Consider the following 22,361-nt stretch of genomic DNA (forward strand, 5'->3'; position numbering starts at 1 on the left):
GCACCCCGGCCGCCTTGTGAACAGTTGTTGTCTGTTGCGTTCTCTCCGGTGCAGGCAGATGCTCGGCCTCCACGGTCAACTTGCCGAGACAGGTGGACCCTGTGATTAACAACAGGCTGTCCAAGTCCTCTGCCACGCTCTGGAACTCCCCCAACAGAAGTAAGGACGACCCGGCGTCAATGTCCACCAGGCCTCTTCCTCTTCCCTCCCTCTACCTTCCTACTCATCCCCCCCCTCCCCCTCCCCCCACTCCTCCTACCCTAATCTGGTTTTTTTTGGTTGGTTTTCTTCTTTTACTATTGTAACTGTCGTCTCTGGTGGACTGCCTGCCTGCCTGTGCTTGGTGACTGGTCATTTACCACCTACTCCCCCCTCGCTTGTCACGGTCTCGTATGCATCGTGGTGTTTGATTTCAGTTGGTGGTTTTCATTGATTTGATTCTCCTCTGCATTTTTGATCAGCCCGCCCTTTCACCACAACATCACTGAGCCATATTTCGTGATATGTGTGCTTCTGTTTTAAAGGTTTTTTAAGTTCACATCTTGTCTTTATTGGTTGCTCCCCTCCACTTTACTGTTGGTGGTTTGGTGTGGTGGTGGTACTGGTGGTGGATATTATAGTGTGACTGTTGCAAATGAACAGCAACTAAATGTATTGTATTATATTTTGGTGGTTCTATGTAGACATTTAGCCTGTTTCCATGGAGATAAACCTCTCTTTCCTCATTAGTTATTTACAGCAGCGCATTGCTGCCGCCAAGAAAAAAAGCATATTTTTCTCAGTTTTTTGTCATATGAAATGTATCTTTGTAACACAATCCTTTTTAACTTTTTAACAAGATGTTTTTTATGTGACACATTTTCTCGTTATTTCTTCATACAAAGTAATTTTGCTTTGAAAAGAAACTTGTTGAATCATGAACTTTCTGTAATTACACATACATATGGTTAAAACGAGAATTTATCGACAGAACAGAGTAAGTTGACATGTTGTTAAAACAAGCGGTGCTTTGAGATAAATGCTTACGTCAGCATGCAAAGAGACTAACTATGCTAACATGCTGATGTTAAAAAGGTATGATGTTCACCACCTTGGTTTAGCATGCTAACATTAGCCGAGACTATGTAACTGTTGCTGAACACCAGTCACTGTGGTCACAAGCCACATAATTACAGGATAATGCGATGGGTTTTATCACGTATGAATTCATCATTTCATTTGTAAAAAATATTTTATATTATTGCTTCTTCCAAAAGTAGCACTGTCTTGCTTTCAGTTCGAAACCAAAGCATTTAAAAAAACAACTATCCAGTTGTGAAACATTTTTCTCAAAGCCGCGAATGTTAAACTCATGGTGGCACAAGAGGATCACCAAAGTCATTGGGATTCATCCTCTGGGGAACATGAATGTTTGTACATTTCATGACAATCAATCCAAAAGATGTTGAGATACTTTAGTCTGGACCATAGTGGTTGACCGACAGACCTACATGACCATCCATAGAGCCATGCTGCTAAAAGCTTGGCTAAAAACCTCCATATGTTGTTTTAACAGGAAGGTTTTGTTATGTATATATATAAGATATAAGATAAAAGATACGATATATTAGATAAAGTGATATGTTTTGTAAGACCAGAATAATTTTGGTATGTACTCAGTAGGCAACGTCATCATTTTTATTAGGGGGGACTGAAAGTTGAAAGTTGCTATTACAAATCTGTCAGCTGCTTCAGCGCCACTGACCATTGATTTATCAATGTGCAGCACACTGAGAGCCACTACTGAAACATAATGCGCCACGTTTGGTGGAATCACAAGCATTGTCTAGAGTGGTCTGTGGAAGCTACTGACATTTCATGGCCATGGTCGGGGACAAAGATTTTAACTTGCACAAACCTAAGACAGATAAAGGATCGATGAGTCAGGCAGACTAGACTGACATATTCAACTAAACGAACCCTCCGCCATTGCAATACTACTGTACATACTAAAAAATTGAAAAATATGTCAAAACAACATGAAAAATATCTTGTTATTCCACAAAAAAGGATCTCCTCAAAACAAAGACGTTCTCCCATTTTAAGAAGAAACTGAGCAGATATTTCTTTTTGTCGTGGCAGCAGCAACACGCTGTCGTATTATGGTAAATATTTAAATGAACTTGTTATGTCAAACTCATTTCATCAGACTACTCAGTTTCCACATGTACATAAGCAGTACTGTCTTCATTTCAGATTTCGTCACGCTTCATAACTTGTGTCATTACCAGATTGTATCACCCACAGTGCAATCAGCAGTTTGGCTCTCGGCTCCCCCCGTCGCCACAATAGAGATTCAGATTTTCCTGCTTAAAACCACTAATAACACGGATGCCCCCATACTGCAGGAACATGAAAGGAATAGGAGCTGAATCATATTTAAGTCGATATCAGTGGTCGTGTTTCTGGCCTTGGGAGGTGCTCTGCATCAGTGTAGCATTAATAGTGTAGCGGTGGGGTGGGGGTGATGTTTATAGATCCAGGCATCAATCTACCTGCTGGTGAACAGACGATCACCAGGCAGCAGCCCTGCTCAGACTCCTCTTGCCGCATTGGAAGAAGAAGTGGGAGGGGAGAAACCACTGTTCCCTAGCAACGGGAGGTAGTGACGTTATCAGTTAGTCATAAAACATGTTGTGAAAATGATCTGTCCAACGTAGAGCAGAGGTGACTGTTGCATAAGAAGGGCCAGTCTGTGATATGAGGGATGTAAAAGCGCACAAAATACGTCAAAATTTGCGTTGTTGTGATTGCACTATTCTCATGTGTTTGTGTGGTACGTGTTTGTAGCCGTCATGCATACCAACAGAGTGATACGCCACAATAGAGCATTGAGAAGAAGCAGTACACATGGTTCGAGTTGTCACTAAGAAATACATCTTTTCACAGCGTGTTGTCAGCTTTTGCCATGAAAGAAAGAAAATCCTGGACTGTCTGTTGTAATGCAGTAACTCTCATGTTGAGATGGTGCGTTCTGAGTCCACCTGTATGTTGTTGTCTTGTGCGCATTCACGTGTTTTCTGTTTTAAAGGAGCAGGACAGGACATTTAAAGAGAACAAAACCAAAAAAGATCTTTGACTTTAAAGAATAGTTCAATATTTTGTGGACTGTGTAAGAATTGATTGATACCACTCTCATGTTTGTACAGTAAATATGACGCCACAGGCAGCATCCAGCTAGCTTAGCTTAGCATAGAGACTGGAAAAAGGGGGAAAAGCTAGACCTGGCTTTGTCCAAAACGTTACCAAATCTCTCCTCTTAATTAACACTTTAATCGTTTGTTTGATATGCAATAAAGAGAAGAGTATTGTGAATTCCTGGAGTCTGTGTCCAGTGTTCATGCTAAGCTAAGCTAAATGCCTGCTAGTTGTAGCGTGATATTAACACTAGAGATATAACACATTAAATAGATATACTTATCTAACTCTTGGCAGGGAAGCAAATGAGTGAATTTCCCAAAACGTTAAATTATATGAATATTTATATTGTGGAGCAGCTATATAATTAGAATACTCACAGGCAAAGTCCTCTTTATAATTTAGTATCGTCTTAATATGTACATAGTATCAAAAGAAAAAATACTCTTGCAGCCTCATTACAGCTGTCAGTGTTGTATTATTATGGTATTAGATTATTATCACTGATGAAGTAGTTGAGGTTCAGCTCATTTGAACTAAAATGATTCAGATTTTAGTAACTAATAACTAGAAATTAGTAACTAAAGTACATTTACTCTATAATACTAGAGCAATGTACCTCAAACCCAAAACAGCACAGTACTACAAATGCACTATTTCCCTGTACTGTCTGCACGTTTTAGGTTTAAATTATTTGAGGTAAATGCTTCAAACATTTGTTTATTTATTTCATTTACTGATGAAAAAGAAGAAGTTTTAGCGTCGTCTACATGATATTCTGTGTGAAGAGTCTCTAAATCTGAGTTCTCACTCTGCATCATTCATCATCTTTTTCTCCATCTGCTTCCTTTTGGGATTCTCCAGTATTTGTCTTTGTAAAATTAATACACAGGCATCTCTAGTTTCTAACAAGACTGATTTGATTCTGCCAGAATCAAAGATGGTGCTGACGTCCAAATGAAAGCAACTTGATTCTCTGACATTAAGTTTGCTTTACTCATGAGAGAATGACTTATGGGTCTGTGTGTTTCCACCCATCATTACAAAGCATTGGATGATATTCTGATGTTGCTGGACGTCATACATACTGAGTTTACATCACATGACACTCAATAAAAGTGAGATTAACGCTGTTTAATACTAGGATGGTGTTAAAGTCATAGTACTGTGTGTTGTGCTAATGCTGAACTCACCAGAAACTGACTTTGCACTGCATTGGGTTTGATTTGGGTCAAGTCAAACAGCCACTCTGGCTTTTACATGATGTGATTTTGAGTGGTAAGTAATTGAATTAACTTGGATTTGTCCCGCTGTTTGTTGTTATCTGATGTCTGGTACTGTGTGTGATGGGCTAACGTTCAGTCATTCATCCTGTATGATATCTCTGTATCTTTGAGTCTGAAAGAGTCTCTGATTGGCAGACTGGAGTTTGAGGTGTGCGTAAATTACTTAATTTACGTCATGTAAGTAACATAGGCTATGTAGCAAACGCTCTTGATTTCAACCCAAACCATGATCTTTTCCTAAATGTAGCAACCAACATTTAATCGTCAAGCGAGGCCTGCTAGCCTCTGGCAAGTACATTACTACTGTATGTAAGATAACTAGGTTTTCTTCTGACATTTATATAATTAGGGACAATTAATATCCTCCTTTTTCCTGACTCTCAAGTTTGCCACTAGGCTCACTTCTAAAAACATGTTGGTTGCTGGGCTCCACCACCTGATAAATAAATCAAGATCTGTGTAATCCAGGCCAGTTGGCTTTTTATTAAATTTTGACAGAAAAATCAAAACCAGAAGACACATGCTGCTTCTTGCTTATTAAAAAGTTATGAAGGTTTGTTTTGCTATGTAAACATAAGTTATAATGGTGTTCATTTTGCCACTGACAAAGGTTAAATTTTAACCTTTTTTTATGTCATAACCTGGTAACATTTCCACAGACTTTCCAACTTCCAGCAGCACATGAATGCAGCTCAAAACTCCCCTCTGCATCAGACAGTGTGTGTGTGTGTGTGTGTGTGTGTGTGTGTGTGTGTGTGTGTGTGTGTGTGTGTGTGTGTGTGTGTGTGTGTGTGTGTGTGTGTGTGTGTGTGTGTGTGTGTGTGTGTGTGTGTGTGTGTGAAGAGAGGATGTGCTGCAGTGTCATCAATGAGGAGCGCTACACGTCCTGAGTGTGTTCACCTGTCTGAAGTATGCAGGAGATGTGTTTTATTGGTGAGTACCTGTGGTGCAGCACCGACAGTAACCCGACACTGACAGTGCCCTCTTGTGTCAGCCCGCAGCCTGCGTCTGAGCCCCTGGGAGAGCCGGATCGTGGAGCGGCTCATGACGCCGACGCTGTCCTTCCTGGCCCGCAGCCGTAGCGCCGCCACCCTCCTCAACAACAGCGACTCTCGTGAGTAGAAGAGCAAATCTGGATGTTTCTACTAAATGTACCTGCCTTCCTGTTTTTTCTGCACATCATTGCAGGGTGCAGGGAGGGAAGAGCACTACTCTGTTTAAGGACAATTTATGTGAGGAAAAGAGTTAGTTTGACCCCAAACATTCAGAACTAAATCTTTCATTACTGTTCTTGCTTTCAGTCTTTATATATGAAATCAGCTTCTCCCCTCCCTCTTCGGCATCTTGCTTTGTAGATAACTTGTTTCAGTCTTCTTCCTCTCCCCTCTCTCTCACTCTGTCTCACTTTATCTCTATGTATCCATATGTGTATATAACACCCTGTGGTGATATTTGGTTTGTTTGAAGAAAAAGATGCTATTAACGATTTGAAAATGGGGTATTTGCTGCTGTAAAGAATAGAACTACAAAAGGCACTAACGGATAACAATACATTTATTGTCGAGTCATTTTTTCATAGCATGTGGTGTCCTCAGTGAGAGGCTTGTTATTATCCCTCTGCATGGTGTATGTGTGTGGGGGCCCCTGACAGTCGGCCCTGCTGCCGCTCTCTGCATGTTCATGTGTTACTCAGACTCTCACCACTGCTCCCGTTCAGTCTCCGCCAGCCCGCTGAACGCCTGCTCCCATCACCACCCACACCAGAACGCAGAGCGCTGGAGGGTTTCCTCCGCCAGCACACCGGACATCACCCAGCGCCCACGCCGGCGAAACTCCACACCGGTAGGCAAACATGTTGACCTCTAATGTACACAACCCTCCTTTACATATATGCATTGTTTTTGCTGTGGATTTTTGTAATGTAATGGTTAGGATTAAACTAATTAAATCAAGCTAACGAAATCGTTACTGATGCTCCATCAACAGTTTTTTTAAATATTCTTTTAATTTTCAATGTAAAATGTTTTCCAGTTTTTATATATCTTTTGAAACGTTTTAATTACACTTAAAATGTAATTGCAAAATGCATGCTTTCATCCAACCACTTTTATTTATTTTTACTGTAAAAAGAAGATTATTTATTTTTAATTATACAGCACTTTGAGCTACATAGTCTGTATGAATAACAGACTAATGTAATATATAAAGTATTATTATTAATATTATTCTTATTATCAAATATATTAAACAAACATAGAAACTTAAATTTTGACTTTAAATCTGCACTTTATATAAACAATGGGTTATATTAGTTTAATATGAAAAGTGTCGCTTGTAGTGACAAACTATCGCAGCTTTCATGGGAGCTCTAAAAATCTTTAAAAAACCCACACTGTACACTAGCGCAAGGCAGCAGACAGACACAGTTAGAGACTAGCTGGTGGACACAGTGGAGCAATTAGCAGCTAAAGAGACAGATATTTGTGGTGGAGACCAAAAACAGAGCTCAAAGGGGGGGAATATTGGACTTACATTTGTCAGATGGACACAAATACAATAATGAGAATGTCGCTCCTTGTTAGCTGCAGTAACATGTTCACCATCTTTAGTATTTAATATTTTAAAGAGCCATAACTTTACGATTTATATTTCAAATAGCACAGATATGAGCAAAGTAGCTGCTGGTCTTAAATACTGTTTTTGAAAGAGCCTCTTTAACATACTGACATTGAACAAAAGGCCTTCATCTGATACACAGTGTATATATCAGCCTCAGCCTGAGGTCATAACTGGTTATTTGTGTCACGTCTTCCTTCAAGCTGGACAAAAAGAAGAAAGAGAAAAGAGACAAGGAGAGGGAGAATGAAAAAGAGAAGAACTCTATCACAAAAGACAAAGTGCCGAAGAGGAGACAGACAACATCACCCAGCACCATGACCCAGAGATCCAGGCCAGAGACCAGGTATCATACAACCAATGTATCCCATATTATAACCCGAAAAATGATAAACACATTCTTTATTGTGGACTTAGTTAAAGCAGGAGAGCGGCTTAGAAAGAGAGGGAGCTCATGGGTTCTGGTGTTTTATCCTCGGAGCAGTTTAATGTCTCACAGATGGTCCAAGGTTGTATAATCTAACCACTGAAAGGGACTCTGCTGGACTCCGTTCAGTCAGCCAACAGCAGGTCTGTTAGTGTCAGACAGAGAGGGTTTTTTCTCTGACCGATGCACAGGGAGGAAAAAAAGATGTCTCACTGCCTCCCTTACTCTCATGTTACATCTCCCTGCAGCCAAAGATTCATGGAGTTTCAGATGGAGTCACTCATATCTTCCACATGACCTAGTTATGAGCTTTATGTAGTGCACTGGCATTACCTTCCCCTGCACTGCTATGAAACCTGATCTACTGTGCCAAACCTCTCTTTTTGACTTATGTTTCACCTCCACCTCCACCGCCTCTCTTCTCATCAGCACTCCGAAGCCCAAAAACAGACCTCCGTCACCCGCCGCCCCCAAAAGTCGGCCCCTGTCCCCCCTGGTGCCGGCAGTGAACTCAAAGACCCCCGCGGGAAAGAAGACGCCTACCCCCAGCACCAAGACCCGACCCAAACGGGCCCAGACGCCCGCCAGGGTGCAACCCCAGACGGTCGCCGCGGTCGCTGTGGAAACGGGCCAAGAAACCAAGCAGCCCAACGCTCCAGAGGAGAAAAAGAGTGAGTGTGGTTACCATGGAGACCATATGCAGGTTTCAAGGTGACCTAGAGGTTTTGGCCGACATTCGTGTGATTACTGCAGAGTTTGTGTGCCAGATTTTTACCAGCTCTGGCCTCTACTGTCTGCTCTGTAACTGGAGTGGTAAAGCCACAATTATGCGTTTCACTTTTTTATTCATTATTCCACATAGTTTCTAGGGCAGATTAACAGCTATGTTGGAGACATTGAAAACTGTTCACACAGATCAATTAAAACTTCTCTCTATGCCATTAACATTCACTCACATCAGTCCTCCCCCAGTGTATCCGTCCCAAAAGCGAGATAACATGGGGAATATCTGCAGATGTCACCTGGAGCTCCACTTTTTAAGTAAAAATACAGGCAAACGTGCCGTTGTGATCATCAACATCATTCAGGTTAAATTTTATATTGAGTTCCCAGAAACAAAAACTGTGTTTTATTATTATAAGTCCCAAAAATTTTCTGAATTATTAGCAGGATCCATTTATGTCACAAGATTAAGCAGGTAACTATTTAATTCCCTGATATTGATCAATTATTTTTTCCATATCAAACAGTTAAATCTAACTGTAATAATAAATTTGAAAAAAAAAATGTCACAAAATAGAAACGTTTTCATTTTATTAATGGCACTACGGTGGTATTGATGGTACAGTAACTGTAGGAGTCATTGGGATGTCAAGTAAAACTTGAAATGACTGTGGGATCTTGAAAAGTCATCTGCTCTCCCTGCCAATTATTTGAACTGCTCTATTCATATTTACAACGCCGCACGCAACAGACAGCAAGAAGTTTCCACTGAGGAAAAACTCTCCACAGGATTTTCCAAACTGTCAGTGCGTCATGAAGTGCAGAGCCTCTTTTCTTTATGAAAATGGAAATTCAATGTTGAATCATAGTTACTTAATAAATATTTAAAGTATCATTTGGCAGTTTCTAGCGACTTTTCTCTCATCTTATTCCTCAGATTTTTTTACACGCATGTTGGTAAACCAGATGTTTGCTTCTTTTCTTATGTGTCTTTAGAAATATAATCCTCTGCTGCCCTCTCTTTGTCTTCTCTCTGATAGACTCCAGTAGCGTTCCTGCCATCGTGGTGTCCTCTGCAGCGGTTACACCTCCTTCCCTCAGCCCGGTGGTTGCATCAGAGGAAACTCCAGCTGCTTCAAACATAAAGCCTGCTGCCTCGGCTGCTTCTCCTGCTGCAGCCACTACCAGTAAACCTGCTCCTTCTGCTGCGCCCGCCGTCGCCACCACAGCAGCTGCTGCTTCCACCACCGGGCCGGCCGCTCCGGCCAGCAGGCCGTCAGCGGGCACCAACGACCCGGAGGAGGCAGCTCGCGTCCTGGCAGAGAAACGCAAGCAAGCCCGGGAGCAACGGGAGAGAGAGGAGCAGGAGCGCCTGGAGCAGGAGAACAGGAACAGGTCAGTTGCATTCTGACTTTGATGGGTTTGACATGAAATGTCTTTTCATGCCTTTCAACATGATGTAATTCAACACAACAGTCCTGCAATGAAAAAAAAAAAAAATAATCACTTTTCTAAACTTGCATTGTATTGCGTCACATTGTAAGGTTGCTTCAACAAAAAAAAACGACCAAAAAATATATGATTTGGTGAAGATTTTACACGTCCATAATTTCCTAATAATTTCTATGTAATTTGCAGCAATTGCAGGAAAAAAATTGACCTTCCATGAAAATTGCAACAGAAAAGTTGTTGCAACTAAGCATTACTAACATGTTTTTCTAACAGAAGGATATTTTTGCTGTTTCAATAAGTTTAGCGGCCTCAGGCCTGCGACTGTATGTGTCACACCATGGGATGACTGTACGCTTGTTCTAGCCTCAGGGATGAAGAATGACTTCTGAGAAATGTGGAAGAACTGAAGGTTTCTAACCCCACAATGATCTTTGTCCGGATACATAACATGTTTGCGCTGTATATGTAACACGGACGCGTCTTCTCAGGATCCTTCGGGAGGAGGCGATGGCCCGGGAGGCGGAGGAGAATAAGCGCAGAGAGGAGGAGGCCCGATTCATGGCTGAGCAGCAGCGTCTCAGGGACGAAGCCCAGCAAGCTCAGGAGGAGAAGGAGGCGCAGGAGAAAGCCAAGGCGGAGCAGGAGGAGAACGAGAAGCTGCAGAAACAGGTCAGTGACCAGTTATCATACGTGTTATCCGGTGGGTGGGATTGAAAGTCGTCACAAAACAGTTGTAGTAGCTGTTTTACTTTGTCGTAACCAGGAACATGTTTGGGCTGCAAGGCAATCTGAGTTTTAAGTACATGAAGCAGGGGAACTGGTTGATGACCAATTAAATAGTATGTACCTGTACCTGCACTTGGGGGTATAATATTTAACTTTTCTGCATAGAAATGTCTAAAAACGACTAGACCTATTTTATATATTTAATTGAGTTGTTAACTCACATTATCCCAAATGTATCCAACAATATTCAAACCACGAGATATCCGTAATTTTGATCAAGGTAGCAATCTGTTTAATTTGGTCACGTCAATTGCGTCATACACTTTAACCACATGATGATTTTTTGTCGTCGGACGTCTGGATCTCAAGTTATCAGAGAAACAAGCTGATCAAGCGTTACCAGCTAGGTTCACAGCCACCCTGGGCTAACCTGTGTCCGCCGAACAGTGTCGAAGAAACACATATCTTTATCCGGAAACTGCTTTATTCAGTGGTTTTCCTGATTTTTTGACTAGATAAGATTGTGCATAAACACAAAGCTGTTATCTGTGATTTGGACCAGTGTTATACTCAGAACCCCATGACTTCAGTGAAAGATTACTTTAAAATTCTTCCATTTCCTTGAACTTGCTGATATCGTGTGGGAATCAAACTCTCAACCCATGCTAACCAGGCCAGACATCTCTGCAGTGAGACACATGATGAGTCCTGGTTAACTGTAAATACTGTATGAACTGAAAACCCCTCTAATTTTCCATTAACCAACATGAATCCCTTTGATCCCCCGCATGCAGTAAACCCATTTACCATCTGGGCAGATTAATGCATAGGAGGATGCCTGAGCTGTTGGGGGGGTTTGATACTGTACGTGAGCCCAAACATCGGGCTCACTGACCCCCTGACTGACTGACTGACTGACTGACTGACTGGCTCACTGGCTGTCTGGCATCTGGGCAGATTAAAGGAGGAGAATATGTGCTGCTGTCACGGACGATTTGTGCGCCCTGTTAGTCAGAGGCCCCTAGTCTGGCTCGGGCAGATGCCAGCTGGTGACCTCCATAATGGTGACGAGCGGAGGCTGAGGGGAGCCATTGTGATCGGGGAGATAGTGACAGGCCTGTGTTGCCTCCGTCTCGTACACTTGGCTCTGCAGTGGGCTGATGGTCGGTTAAGCAGCGTCAGTGAACGCCACGCCTGAAGCACTCGGCCACGCTCCGCTCCCCGTCTCCCCCCTTCAATCGGACCATTGTTCCACCCTGACAGCTCCAGACCAGAGTGGCCTCACATTTTTTAAAGAGCTCTCACTGCAACTGAAACTGAAAATGTGCTTGACTATTTAAGATTTTTGTCCTCAGCTAAATTGCTGCAGTCAAAAGTCAGTCAGCGCTGTGGTTAAACGTGGGAAAACAGCAGATTTAACAGTCGACAGATGTGATTTATGCACATATTATAACTCTTGTGTTCATTGCTGACTTTAACACATCTGTTTGGTTGGTGCTAAATCTAAATGCCCAGTGAAGCAAGTAATGGAGCTGCTCATATAATATCAACTCTGGCCTGAGGGCTGCAGAACAGACTGCAGAACAGACTGAACATGTGCTGCCCCCGGTGGACAGGAGTTGTTCTACGTTACAGTACATACACACACATTGTGAACACCAGTGGTGGAAAAAGTGCTCAGAATCTTAACTTTAAGGGTAATGTTGGTATTTTTCTACTATTTTCCTATTTTGCCATGTTTTTGTGTCTAAGTGGCAAATGGGGGACAACAATTTATGATATTGGTCCAGTATTGTCAATGTACGTGCACTAAATGTGCTTGTTTTTGCCACTGACAGGCTCATATTGTTATTGGAATTGTCTGACAACATTTTAGAAAGGACCCTACAGAGAAATGAAATACTTTCTCTTTACCTTTCGCTTGATTTTTGTTATCCTGTCAAGTGACTTTTTGCCAGAAGACAAAGGTGAAAACAAGTGTGAGAGTTGGTAGACAGGAGTGCCGGTGTTGTCAGATTTTCTTGTGTTCGAAAAGATTTTCAATGGCACAGCTCAATATTTAGATGATTACGACAATGTGGAGGCAACACGTGATTTCAGATTGAGACTTGTCAGAGTGAGACAATAACAAACATAGCAGTTCAAGTGTTTTTTCTCTGTACGGCCCTTGCCATAACGTTGTCAGACTTTTATAATAACAATCTGAGTTTCTCAGTGGCAAAAACCAGTACAGCGACAGTGAAGAGTTGCCCTGAGTGATAGCATTTCAGCCCGTTTAGCGTCTGTCCTCTTTCGTGTTCTCCGTCAATACTGGACCAATTTCATGTCCATTAGTCACTTAGACACAACAACATGGGAAAATAAGGTCCAGGTACCAAAATGACCCTTTACTAAAAGTAACACCACACGGTAAAAATACCCCACTACAAGTAAAGTCCTGCATTCAAATATTATGAGTAAACAACCAGATGCAACAGGAGAAGAGGGTGCCGACATGATGACGGAGTAGCAGGTTGCCATCCTTTCTGTGTGACACTGACAGGGGATCTGGCAAATACAGGTCCGCTTAATGATGTAGTGATAAAATGACACACAGAAGTGAAATGACAGCAGATTGAGGACTGATTGCACCATTGGCAAATAATGTTACATACAGGAAAAAATTCAAAGCTCATCAGACTGTAATACAATGACAGTTAACACCTGGTTATAATGGTGCCCCCTAGTAACCAATGTGTTTCTCAAGAACTCTCTTTGTCATGTAACATTTTGAAGTGATGTGGAAATTGAGTTCTTCTAGTTCACTATATCAAAATATATATTTGTCCTAATGCATTCTATTCATATATAAGAAAAACTATGTGAATGTTATTAATTTAAACTCAAGTTTACACATGAATGTGTATTATATAGATAGATGGACGATATTGTCCCTGGAGGGAAAATGACTTTGCACAATCTGTACTTGTTCATGTCTCACAAGAAAAACATGCAAATACACAACAACAAATACATTTTTTTCTTGTTGCAAGAAAAGTAGGGGGACACAGTTTGGGCTTTTGGGTACATTTGCACCATTGAGCATGTCTTTTACATATTCAGCTGTGAGTCTCTGTGGGAATCATCACCAGAGCATCTGGTGTGTGTGACAGAACATTTACATAAAATGTTGTCGATTCGCGGCTGTGGTACACGAGGTAGAGCGCTCGTCCCGTAACCACAAGGTTGGTGGTTCGAACCCCTCTACAGTCAACATGCCGAGGTGTCCTTGAGCAAGACACCTAACCGGTAGTTGTTCCCCGGGCGCTTCTTAGCAGCCCACTGCTCCTCCCGGATGGGTCAAATGCAGAGAATTGTAATTTCCCCGTTGTGGGACTAATAAAGGCTTAATTATTATTATTATTATATGACTGACATCCTTTTGTTTCCTGTCTTTTTGTAGCTGCAAGTGGGACTTTTTTCATTAGCTAGATCATTTGTATTTAGTCTGGAAATGTTATTTTCGTCAGCATCACATTCATGTTTTGCTTTTTTTCCAGAGGGAGGATGCTGAAGCCAAAGCTCGCGAGGAGGCCGAGCGTCAGCGCCTGGAGAGGGAGAAACACTTCCAGAAAGAGGAGCAGGAGCGGCTGGAGAGGAAGAAGGTGAGGAGGAAAAACAACAAGTTCAGAGAGTTCACACTGGAGTTCATCCCAGTACTCCCTCCCTCAAAAACACATCTAACTAACTGATCTCTCTGTCTGATCTGCACAGCGCCTCGAGGAGATCATGAAGAGGACCCGGAAGAGCGATGCAGGAGAAAAGGTTTGTGTTATTCCCTTTAAACAAGCGTGAAAAAATCAGAACTTCCTCTTGACTTTTTGATGTAACAAAACTCTTTTTTGTTCTTTATTATCCCAGAAGGATGTCAAAGCTGCTCCGCAGATCAACGGCAAGGACACAGAGCTCAGTAAGGGTAAGTGTCACAGTCGCTATGCCATATAGAAAAAAAACTAATTTATTTATCTGCTCAATGATATTATCTTTCTGCAGCAGCTGGAAACCAGCAGAGTCCAGATGCAAAGGTATCTGGTCCTGTTGTAAACGGTGTCCAGCCTGCAGCCCACCAGAATGGCGTCTCGGCCAACGGAGAGGCGGCTGACTTCAAGCAGATCATCCAGCTGAGCAGCGGTGGAAACCCGACGCAGTCTCAGAGCGGGCTGGTCGGCGAGCCCATCCTGCCGTTCGAGGGCAGTGAGCCCTTCCTGATGAAAACAGGCCCTATGAAGCCTCAGCATGTCGCAGGTAAAGTGAATACACCGGATGAGACTGTGATCATACAGCAGAGTCTTACATACATCCAACAGTGCATTAAGCTTACATCAAAGTTCAGACTTTAAAAGAGGATAAATGTTCAAATTTCTCTGCGATCATTGATCCTGAGGTCCATAGAATACCTTTGTCTCATGGCATCTTTCTGTCCGCATCCAATCTTAAGGTCCAATCCTACATCAGTGTTCCTTATAATAAGCCTAATCACAGTTTAAGGACTGTGAGTTCATCCAGCCTAAACAGATAAACATATTCTATATTTTTAATGATAAATAAATGGCAGAAATTAGAGAAAAAAATATTTTTTTTGTGTTATCTGTGACCCCTCATAGTAATCTTAGGGACCGCTTTGAGGGTCCTTAAACCCTAAATTGGGAATCACTGTCATAGATCAAATAAGTCAAGCACGTCAGTCTTTCATGGAATGTGCAACTAGGAAGTCTTTGCTCTGAATTTATCAAGGTCAGACAGGCAGTGTCGCATTTAAAGTTTCCTTCAAAGTTTCCTTTAAACGTAGAATCGCTCCGTCTCACCTCTTCTGTTCTTTCCCTGCAGAAGTCCTGTGAGTCCCCACACATCTCCATGGAGACGCGCCTTATGTCTCAGCTCGAGCTTTGAGATTCATGCCCCACCGCAGCGGCTTATGAAAAATCGTGTGCCAAACAAACAATGAACTGCCCTGAATTCCCATCATACAGTCTGTCGCAGGAGGACGAGGAGGAGCTCTCATCCGAAAATATACAAACATGCAACAAGTATTCTCTGTCTCCACCGCGTGTCCTGGTGCAGCATCTGTCAAGTTTTATTGAAATGTCACATGCAGATTTTATGGTGCACCTTAAAGATGACTGACTGTGTAACAAATTTTAGAAAATACATAATATTTGACAATGGTTGTTCTTATTACCGTCGTTGCGATATTGTTATTGTTATCTTAAGTTGAACAGTGTGTGTGTGTGTGTGTGTGTGCGTGTGTGTTTTTGTTGTTTTCGTCTTGAATTGTTGAGTTATTTAACATGAGGAGCGTTGTAAGGAATGGCAGCAGACAGTGTATGTAAATGTATAATAAGCCTGGCTGCCTAGGCCTCCTGTTACAGGGGATCTGTGAAATAAAGCTTTATGAAAGGGACTGGGCTCCTGCATTTATGTTTATTATTATTATTATTATTAGGAAACATTAGATATCCTACCTCCTGCAGAAATTTTAAACAACTAATGCTGTAAATTCATATTAAAGTTCGGATTTTTATCAGTTAATTGTATCAGATTTTGTATTAAAGCTGCGCAGTTAGTGTATAAACAAACTTTATAGATGCTTTTGCATCATAAGGACACGAGACAGTATTACATTCACTTAAGTATGGTACTTAAGTACCGTCTGGAGGTTCTATTTCATGCCCCTTAATACCTCTAGTACTCCACATCTCCGAAATAACTATAGTGTTTTTTATTCCACTCCATTTATGACAGCTTTCGTTAGTAGTTTCTTTTCAGATTAATATTTTACATAATACACATATGATGAGCTAATAAAATGCAACCCATGGTTAAAAGTGAAGCTGGTCGTTTTCAACCTTCTTGTCTTGTTATCTCTTACAATAAAACTATCTGGTTGATGCCCCATGTTTCTCATTTCAAATGTCTATGAGTTGTTAGTAGTTCCACCGAACAGACATTTGTCCTTTAAACTTCTCAAACGCAGAAGTTTCAATTTTGCCCATGACTTCATGTTTATAGCAGCATTTTTTCAAATAAGTTTTTTTTTCATCACAGTAATAAAAAAGTAATAGTTTAGTAAAGTCGAGATTTATTTTAGTTGATTTTGAACACGTCTTTTTTAAGAAGAACTGTTTACTGATTATGTATTGTAAACTTTGGCCTAAGATCAGGCAGTGTTTTAATAGGAACTCAATGGCAAATCATCCTCAGCTTGATTTACAGCATATGTATGGCAATGTGGATCTGCAGAAAAGGTTCATTTTAGAGCGACTTAATTAAGATTTCAACTAGTTGAATTGAAAATGTGCAATTTTGCGAGTTCAATTTTAAATTTAGCCTGGTAATCCAAAGTAATGAATGTAAAATCAGCCTCCCTTGAATTGTTTCAGGTATCGTCTTGTTTGACTTTATGGAAAAACAAATGAACATCCATCAGTAATAAGTGCAGGCCCTGAGCTCACTGTCCTTCAGCTGCATTACAGACTAATATTGTACGGAGAGACCAGAAGGTGGCAGCAAAGATGATTTCAATGAAATGTTTATAACTGCACAAGGGGTTTACAATCGTTATTGCTTTTGTATAAAGTCAGTGAAATTTTAAGAGACCCATTCAATTAAAATAATAAGCAGCAGAGGCCGAGATATCCTGACTCTTACCTCTAGATTAGATCAAACTACAAAAACATTAGATACTACATTCCCCGTTCTACAATTGCATCTCTTCATTAGACCCTCCCCACCACTCACAGTAAATACCGTCTTTAAAAGTCAATGCCACAGTATAAATGCAAGCTTTCTATTATTTTCTCAGACTTTAAACATCTGTTTTCATCTGCTGATTCCCAATGAAGATTAAATCTATCGTTTTATTTGTAAAATTTGGGGCAGCTCTCTTAAGATTTAGATGATTAAACCTGTGATATAATGTGAACCCAGAGGTGAACATTTCCAAATAAATAAGCAAGATTCCTAAACAAAGGTAAATATGAGAATGGCTCTACCAAAACAAATGCAAATATGCGGTCAAATGGATACTGGATTCCGAAACCAGGAAATGAAAGCCATGACACCTGAAATATTCTGGAGGGATTGTTGTGTCTTCACTCCGGCTTTCAATTTGATAAATCGCATTTCCTTTTGTCATGACCAGAGCCATGTGTGAACCCCATTTCACCTGATTTACGTACAGTAACAAACAGCTTTTTAGATGTTCACACAGCACCAAGTGACTGAGAGACATTTTTATCTTTATTTTTATTTTTTTCATAGTTGAAGTGTAGAGAGATGGGAACGTGTTTCTGGGAAATGGGATTTTTTGTATGAAATAGTTAAAAAGAGGGCTATATTTCAACAGGCTGCCTCTGTTTTCAGCCTGAGCTTATTTGGCTGTGGCTTTATGTTACACAGAGCAGAGAACTGACCCAATTCAGCTCTGAGGTGAAGTCCAGCCAAGGGATCAAAGGTGTGCGCATGCAACTTTCTGTCCACTTGCTATAATGCACTCTCTAGCAATCAAATATTAGAAGCCTTGTGGTCTCTGCTGTTTTCCCATCAGCTCCGGGTAACGTTGTCCTCAAACAGGACTCTCAATGCTCCCTTGGCCGGTGAGTTTTGGTCACAGTGCATCTGTCATAGGGTCGCTAGCATATCGAATGACTAACAAAATACACTGGAGCTGGGTTCAAGGTGACTGCTCCGCCGTTTCGCACCGAAATGTGATTCTGGACAGAAACCTGCAGAGCGGACATGTTGTCTGTCTCTGTTTGCTTTGGTTTGGGTGGGGACTTTGTAATTAGAAAGCTTTCTCACCTAACAATGCAGCGCTGCATACAAAGAGTCAGTCCATGCTGTGCGTAATGAGACCCCTTTTATTTCTCTGTCTATGCAATTCATGGTTCTATTGTGTTCGCATTGTTTGTCCAATCAGTGGATGTTTACATGGTAACGTTACCCTGGTTGCATGAGACGGATTCAACACTGCAGTAGTTCTTCCATTATTGATGGCCATGACTGTCGGTTGGCCCACCACTTTGGTCCAGACTGAAATATCTCAACAACTATCAGATGGATTGACATAAAATATAGAACACACTTCATCTTCCCCAGAGGATGAATCCTACTGACTGTGGAGGCCTTCTCACTTTCAGTGACACCATGCGGTTGACATTTTGTTTTTTTCAGTCTTAGCAACTATTAGATGGATTGCCTTGAAACTGGATGCAGAGATTCATGTTCCAGAGGATGAAACATAACGAGTTAGTCAATCTAATCCCACAGAAAAAGATTTGTTTACGTATTTTACTTTTTTTACTTACTTATTTCATGCCCAACTATGATGTTTTTCCTAAACCTGACTAAATGGTCAGGATGAATTGTAATAACTTTGATGACCCCTCAACTTTCCCTCTAGTGCCATTATCAGGCCAAAATCTTAAGCAGTCAGGTACGTTGGTTTATGACCAAAAACTCTCAAAACTAATGACATTCCCATCAGCCTCAGCCGTACTTTGTGCTTAGTGTTAATTAGCAAATGTTAGCATGGTTACCAGTTCTGGGTAAGATCAGAAAAATAGCAGATGACAGTTATGTTATCCTGTTGCTCTTCAGGGTTTCTGATCAGTTTGTTTTGTGCAAAACCTTTTTATGACTGTGATATGAAAAGCATCAGTGTTTGTACACTACAATGTGAGGTCTTGTATGGCTTCTCTAGCTTCTGTCAGGCTGCTATCTCTGGTCCCACATTGACACTGTTGGTTTATTGCCCAATCCAAGTGAAAGCAGAGATAGCAGCCTTACAGAAGAGTGCCAGTGTCTCTCTTTCTCTATATATAACCTTCATTAAACCAGGAAATAACATTGAGATTAAAACCTCTTTTTACAAGTGAGGCGAGAAGAGGTCAAGAAGCAGCATCCAACACATGACAGGACAATAGCAACAAATCATAGCACCAGCAAAAGATAGAGATAAAGCATATTTTATCATACAGTGCATAGAATTTAGTCAGGTTGGCTAAAAACATCTGTGATCTGCAAACAGGGCCGAGGCGTAACATAAAGCTTGGCTACTCGCTGCTTACATTTACACTGGACTCCAGCCAAAAGTAACAGGATACAAAGTTCAAAATGTATGTCATGTAGCTGAGTGACTCAACCTGCCCATCCCTCACACGACAAATGAGATGTGATCATATAAATGATGTTGGACCTTTAATCCGTCTGTGTGTACTCATCAAATACAACGTTACCTTTTATACATTTCCCTGAGGAATCAGCAGCAGACCCCGCAGGCATCTTAACGTGTGGAAGCAAACGCATACTGTAACTCACAGATCATCACTTCAAACAACAATGTCAATCAAAAACACTTCCAGAGGGTCAACTATTTATAATTGAGATGTGATTTCACCAAGTGGTTGTCAGACAGTGGTGGGTGCTTCGTTCTCAGTGGCACATCGCTGAGGTTTCTTCCTCATGAGTTTCTATAAACGAGGAAGCAGAGAGACGTCTCGCTCGTCTCTGTTCATTCTCACTCTCCCCTGCAAGGTGAGCCTTTTATTTTATTTTATCTCTCTCTCTCTCTCTCTCACACACACGTGTGCACATGTCTTACATGTTTTGTCCTGCTGTGTTTTTTGTAATTTGAGATGTAGGTTTATAGGTCTAATGTTCTATTCCTGATTGAATTAAATGCTTCATAGTAGAAGCCTCAGAACAAAATGCCAACAGAAGACAATCAAATAGAGACATTAACACTGAAAGACATTCAAAGCTATCAGTGGTGGAATGCTAGTGTACATTTACTCAAGTACTGTACTTATGATATGATTCAGTACTATTGCAGCATTTAATGTATCTTAACTTGTGTCCATTTTGACAAACTATACAACATTAAAACGTTCCTAAATGTATTCATTAGTGATAATGACAGACTGTTCTAATATGCTTTAACACTTTTAAATGAGCCGTTCTGCATTATGAGTACTTTTATTTTTGATACTCTACTTTTTTTAGAGTTTGATCATTCAAAACCCTGTGTTTTTTTATTAATATAATATTTTGAATTCAAGACTTTTACTCATTAAATGGAATATACTTTGATATTTCTACTTTTACTTAAATAAAATAATTGATTACTTCTTCCACCACTGAAAGCAGTACTTATTTACAGCCCTCAAAGCTTTCTATAAGATGTATTGGTCTCTTTGATACTTTTGATACAATTTTGCTTCAATAATAGGAAAAAGGTGGCTTGTTCTAATTAAGAGAAATAAAGATGTTCATAAATATATCTTATCAGTAATTGATAAGAATAATATTATTTAATTTTGTTTTGCTTCTTTTGCTGTAGTTGTTTTCTTGCTTGTTGCTTGTTTGCTCTATTTTGAATGATGACACAAAATGCTCCACGTTTCATGTTGCTGCCATAATCCCTTTAATCTCACTGACTCTTATTTCACTTTCATCTCATGAGCTCACTGGTCCGAGTTGTCCTCTGCCACTTGCAATTCAAACCTCCTGCGAGGCCACATAAACAGCTCGTAACAGTGAGTGACAGACAAGGAGCCATGGCTGCCCTCACATTGTGGCCAAAGGAGGGATTTGTCGGGCGGGTTAATTTTAACTTTGGCACGTCTAAGTGTCCAGCACCTGTGCTGTGAAGGAAAATGACAGTGAATAGGAACTGTTTGCATATCTTAACCAGGTCAACGAGGAGCGACTTGATCACAGCGTGCCGTGCGGGGTTGTAGGAATTCAAACCAGGTCTTTTATGCAGACTGTGGACCAGATGACATGTTATTATCACAAGGAACAATGGACAGACAGTTTGATTTTGAGGCTGCAGCTGCACCTCCTCCCAGTGCATGAACTTTGACAGCAGTCTTCAGGGCTGTGGTGCACCTCATTTTCAAGTTTTGGATTAAATTCAACTAGCATCCAACCAGAAGTGCAAAAAGCAGTAAAGTGCAATTTATACAATTATAGAATGAACAAGATATATACAGTATGAAAAAGTATATATACAGTGCACGTATTAGTACAAGAAATGGCAATAGTGAGACACAAAAACAGGGGTTTGATATGGATAATACTGTATACACTATAGATCAGATATGGACAGTAGTATAAATTAACTGACTTTGATGAAGGAAGTATGAGATTGTTACACAATATTGGCTTAAAACAGTAAACTATTACTGCACTGCATCAATTACTTGTTCTACATGTATTAACCTATTTTGTGCACTCGGATTTTGCAATCTCTGAATATCTGTGTGTAAATAAAAGGGATTAAAAGTGGGGATTAAGTGTTCAAAAAGTACTAAAACAATAAAGTTAATGTTGTGTATTAGAGGGAAAATTTGAGACGACACTCCAATCTGGTTGTTGAGTATTGATTTCCTCGTCACTATGTGGGATTAAAGGTGCTCTTAGGGTGAACAGATGGTACACGACCCAATAACAAGACGTTTTATGGTCAGGGAAGCCAGTGATTCAGTTTGTGCTCTTATTTGAATTGTCTTATTTTCTATATTTTGATTCAAAGCATCTCACCAAAACTTGCCACAAATTCCTTACCTTTGAATATACACGTAAACGTAACTGTCATCCCATAGGAAGAAAACAGGAAACATGTCAGTGAGATGAAACAGACTTTAGTATCTAAGTGTATGTTTTTGACCGAGGCCTATTATGACCTGAGTGGTGTCCAGGGTGGAATACTCTGTGATAAGAGGGTTACGCAGCTTTTAGTCTGATAAAAATAGTCCACAACACCGCAAACAGCAAAGACCCTACAGACACCAACGCCAAGCCAACACACAAAAGACATTTCTGAAGCTGTGAAAAGTCAGAAGTCTTTCAATAATGTAATAAACCCAAAAGTAAAAGTCAGTGTGAGAGGATCCTGACAATTATTATCATTT

General features: G+C 40.7%; 2 protein-coding genes across 6 annotated transcripts in view; one reads left to right on the top strand and one right to left on the bottom strand.

The window, feature by feature from the left end:
* LOC129097516 (MAP7 domain-containing protein 1-like) overlaps nt 1-15,843 on the top strand; it is a 40,315-nt gene extending 24,472 nt beyond the window's left edge. For 2 of the 5 annotated variants that reach the window (XM_054606402.1, XM_054606404.1), the window contains 11 exons: nt 5,458-5,577; nt 6,157-6,305; nt 7,283-7,425; nt 7,936-8,177; nt 9,270-9,624; nt 10,170-10,350; nt 13,947-14,051; nt 14,161-14,211; nt 14,308-14,362; nt 14,440-14,691; nt 15,274-15,843. In XM_054606402.1, coding sequence (XP_054462377.1) covers nt 5,458-5,577; nt 6,157-6,305; nt 7,283-7,425; nt 7,936-8,177; nt 9,270-9,624; nt 10,170-10,350; nt 13,947-14,051; nt 14,161-14,211; nt 14,308-14,362; nt 14,440-14,691; nt 15,274-15,284 — 1,664 coding nt within the window. In that variant the 3' untranslated portion in view covers nt 15,285-15,843. Of the gene's footprint in view, nt 1-54; nt 160-5,457; nt 5,578-6,156; nt 6,306-7,282; nt 7,426-7,935; nt 8,178-9,269; nt 9,625-10,169; nt 10,351-13,946; nt 14,052-14,160; nt 14,212-14,307; nt 14,363-14,439; nt 14,692-15,273 lie in introns of all 5 variants that reach the window. The other 3 variants (XM_054606406.1, XM_054606403.1, XM_054606405.1) reach the window with 3 other exon arrangements.
* Nucleotides 1-22,361, bottom strand: part of cldn35 (claudin 35) — a 242,449-nt gene that overhangs the window by 214,546 nt on the left and 5,542 nt on the right. The gene's annotated exons all lie outside the window — the stretch shown is intronic.

Source organism: Anoplopoma fimbria, chromosome 10 (genome assembly GCF_027596085.1).
Source record: "Anoplopoma fimbria isolate UVic2021 breed Golden Eagle Sablefish chromosome 10, Afim_UVic_2022, whole genome shotgun sequence".
Taxonomy (NCBI): Eukaryota; Metazoa; Chordata; class Actinopteri; order Perciformes; family Anoplopomatidae; genus Anoplopoma; species Anoplopoma fimbria.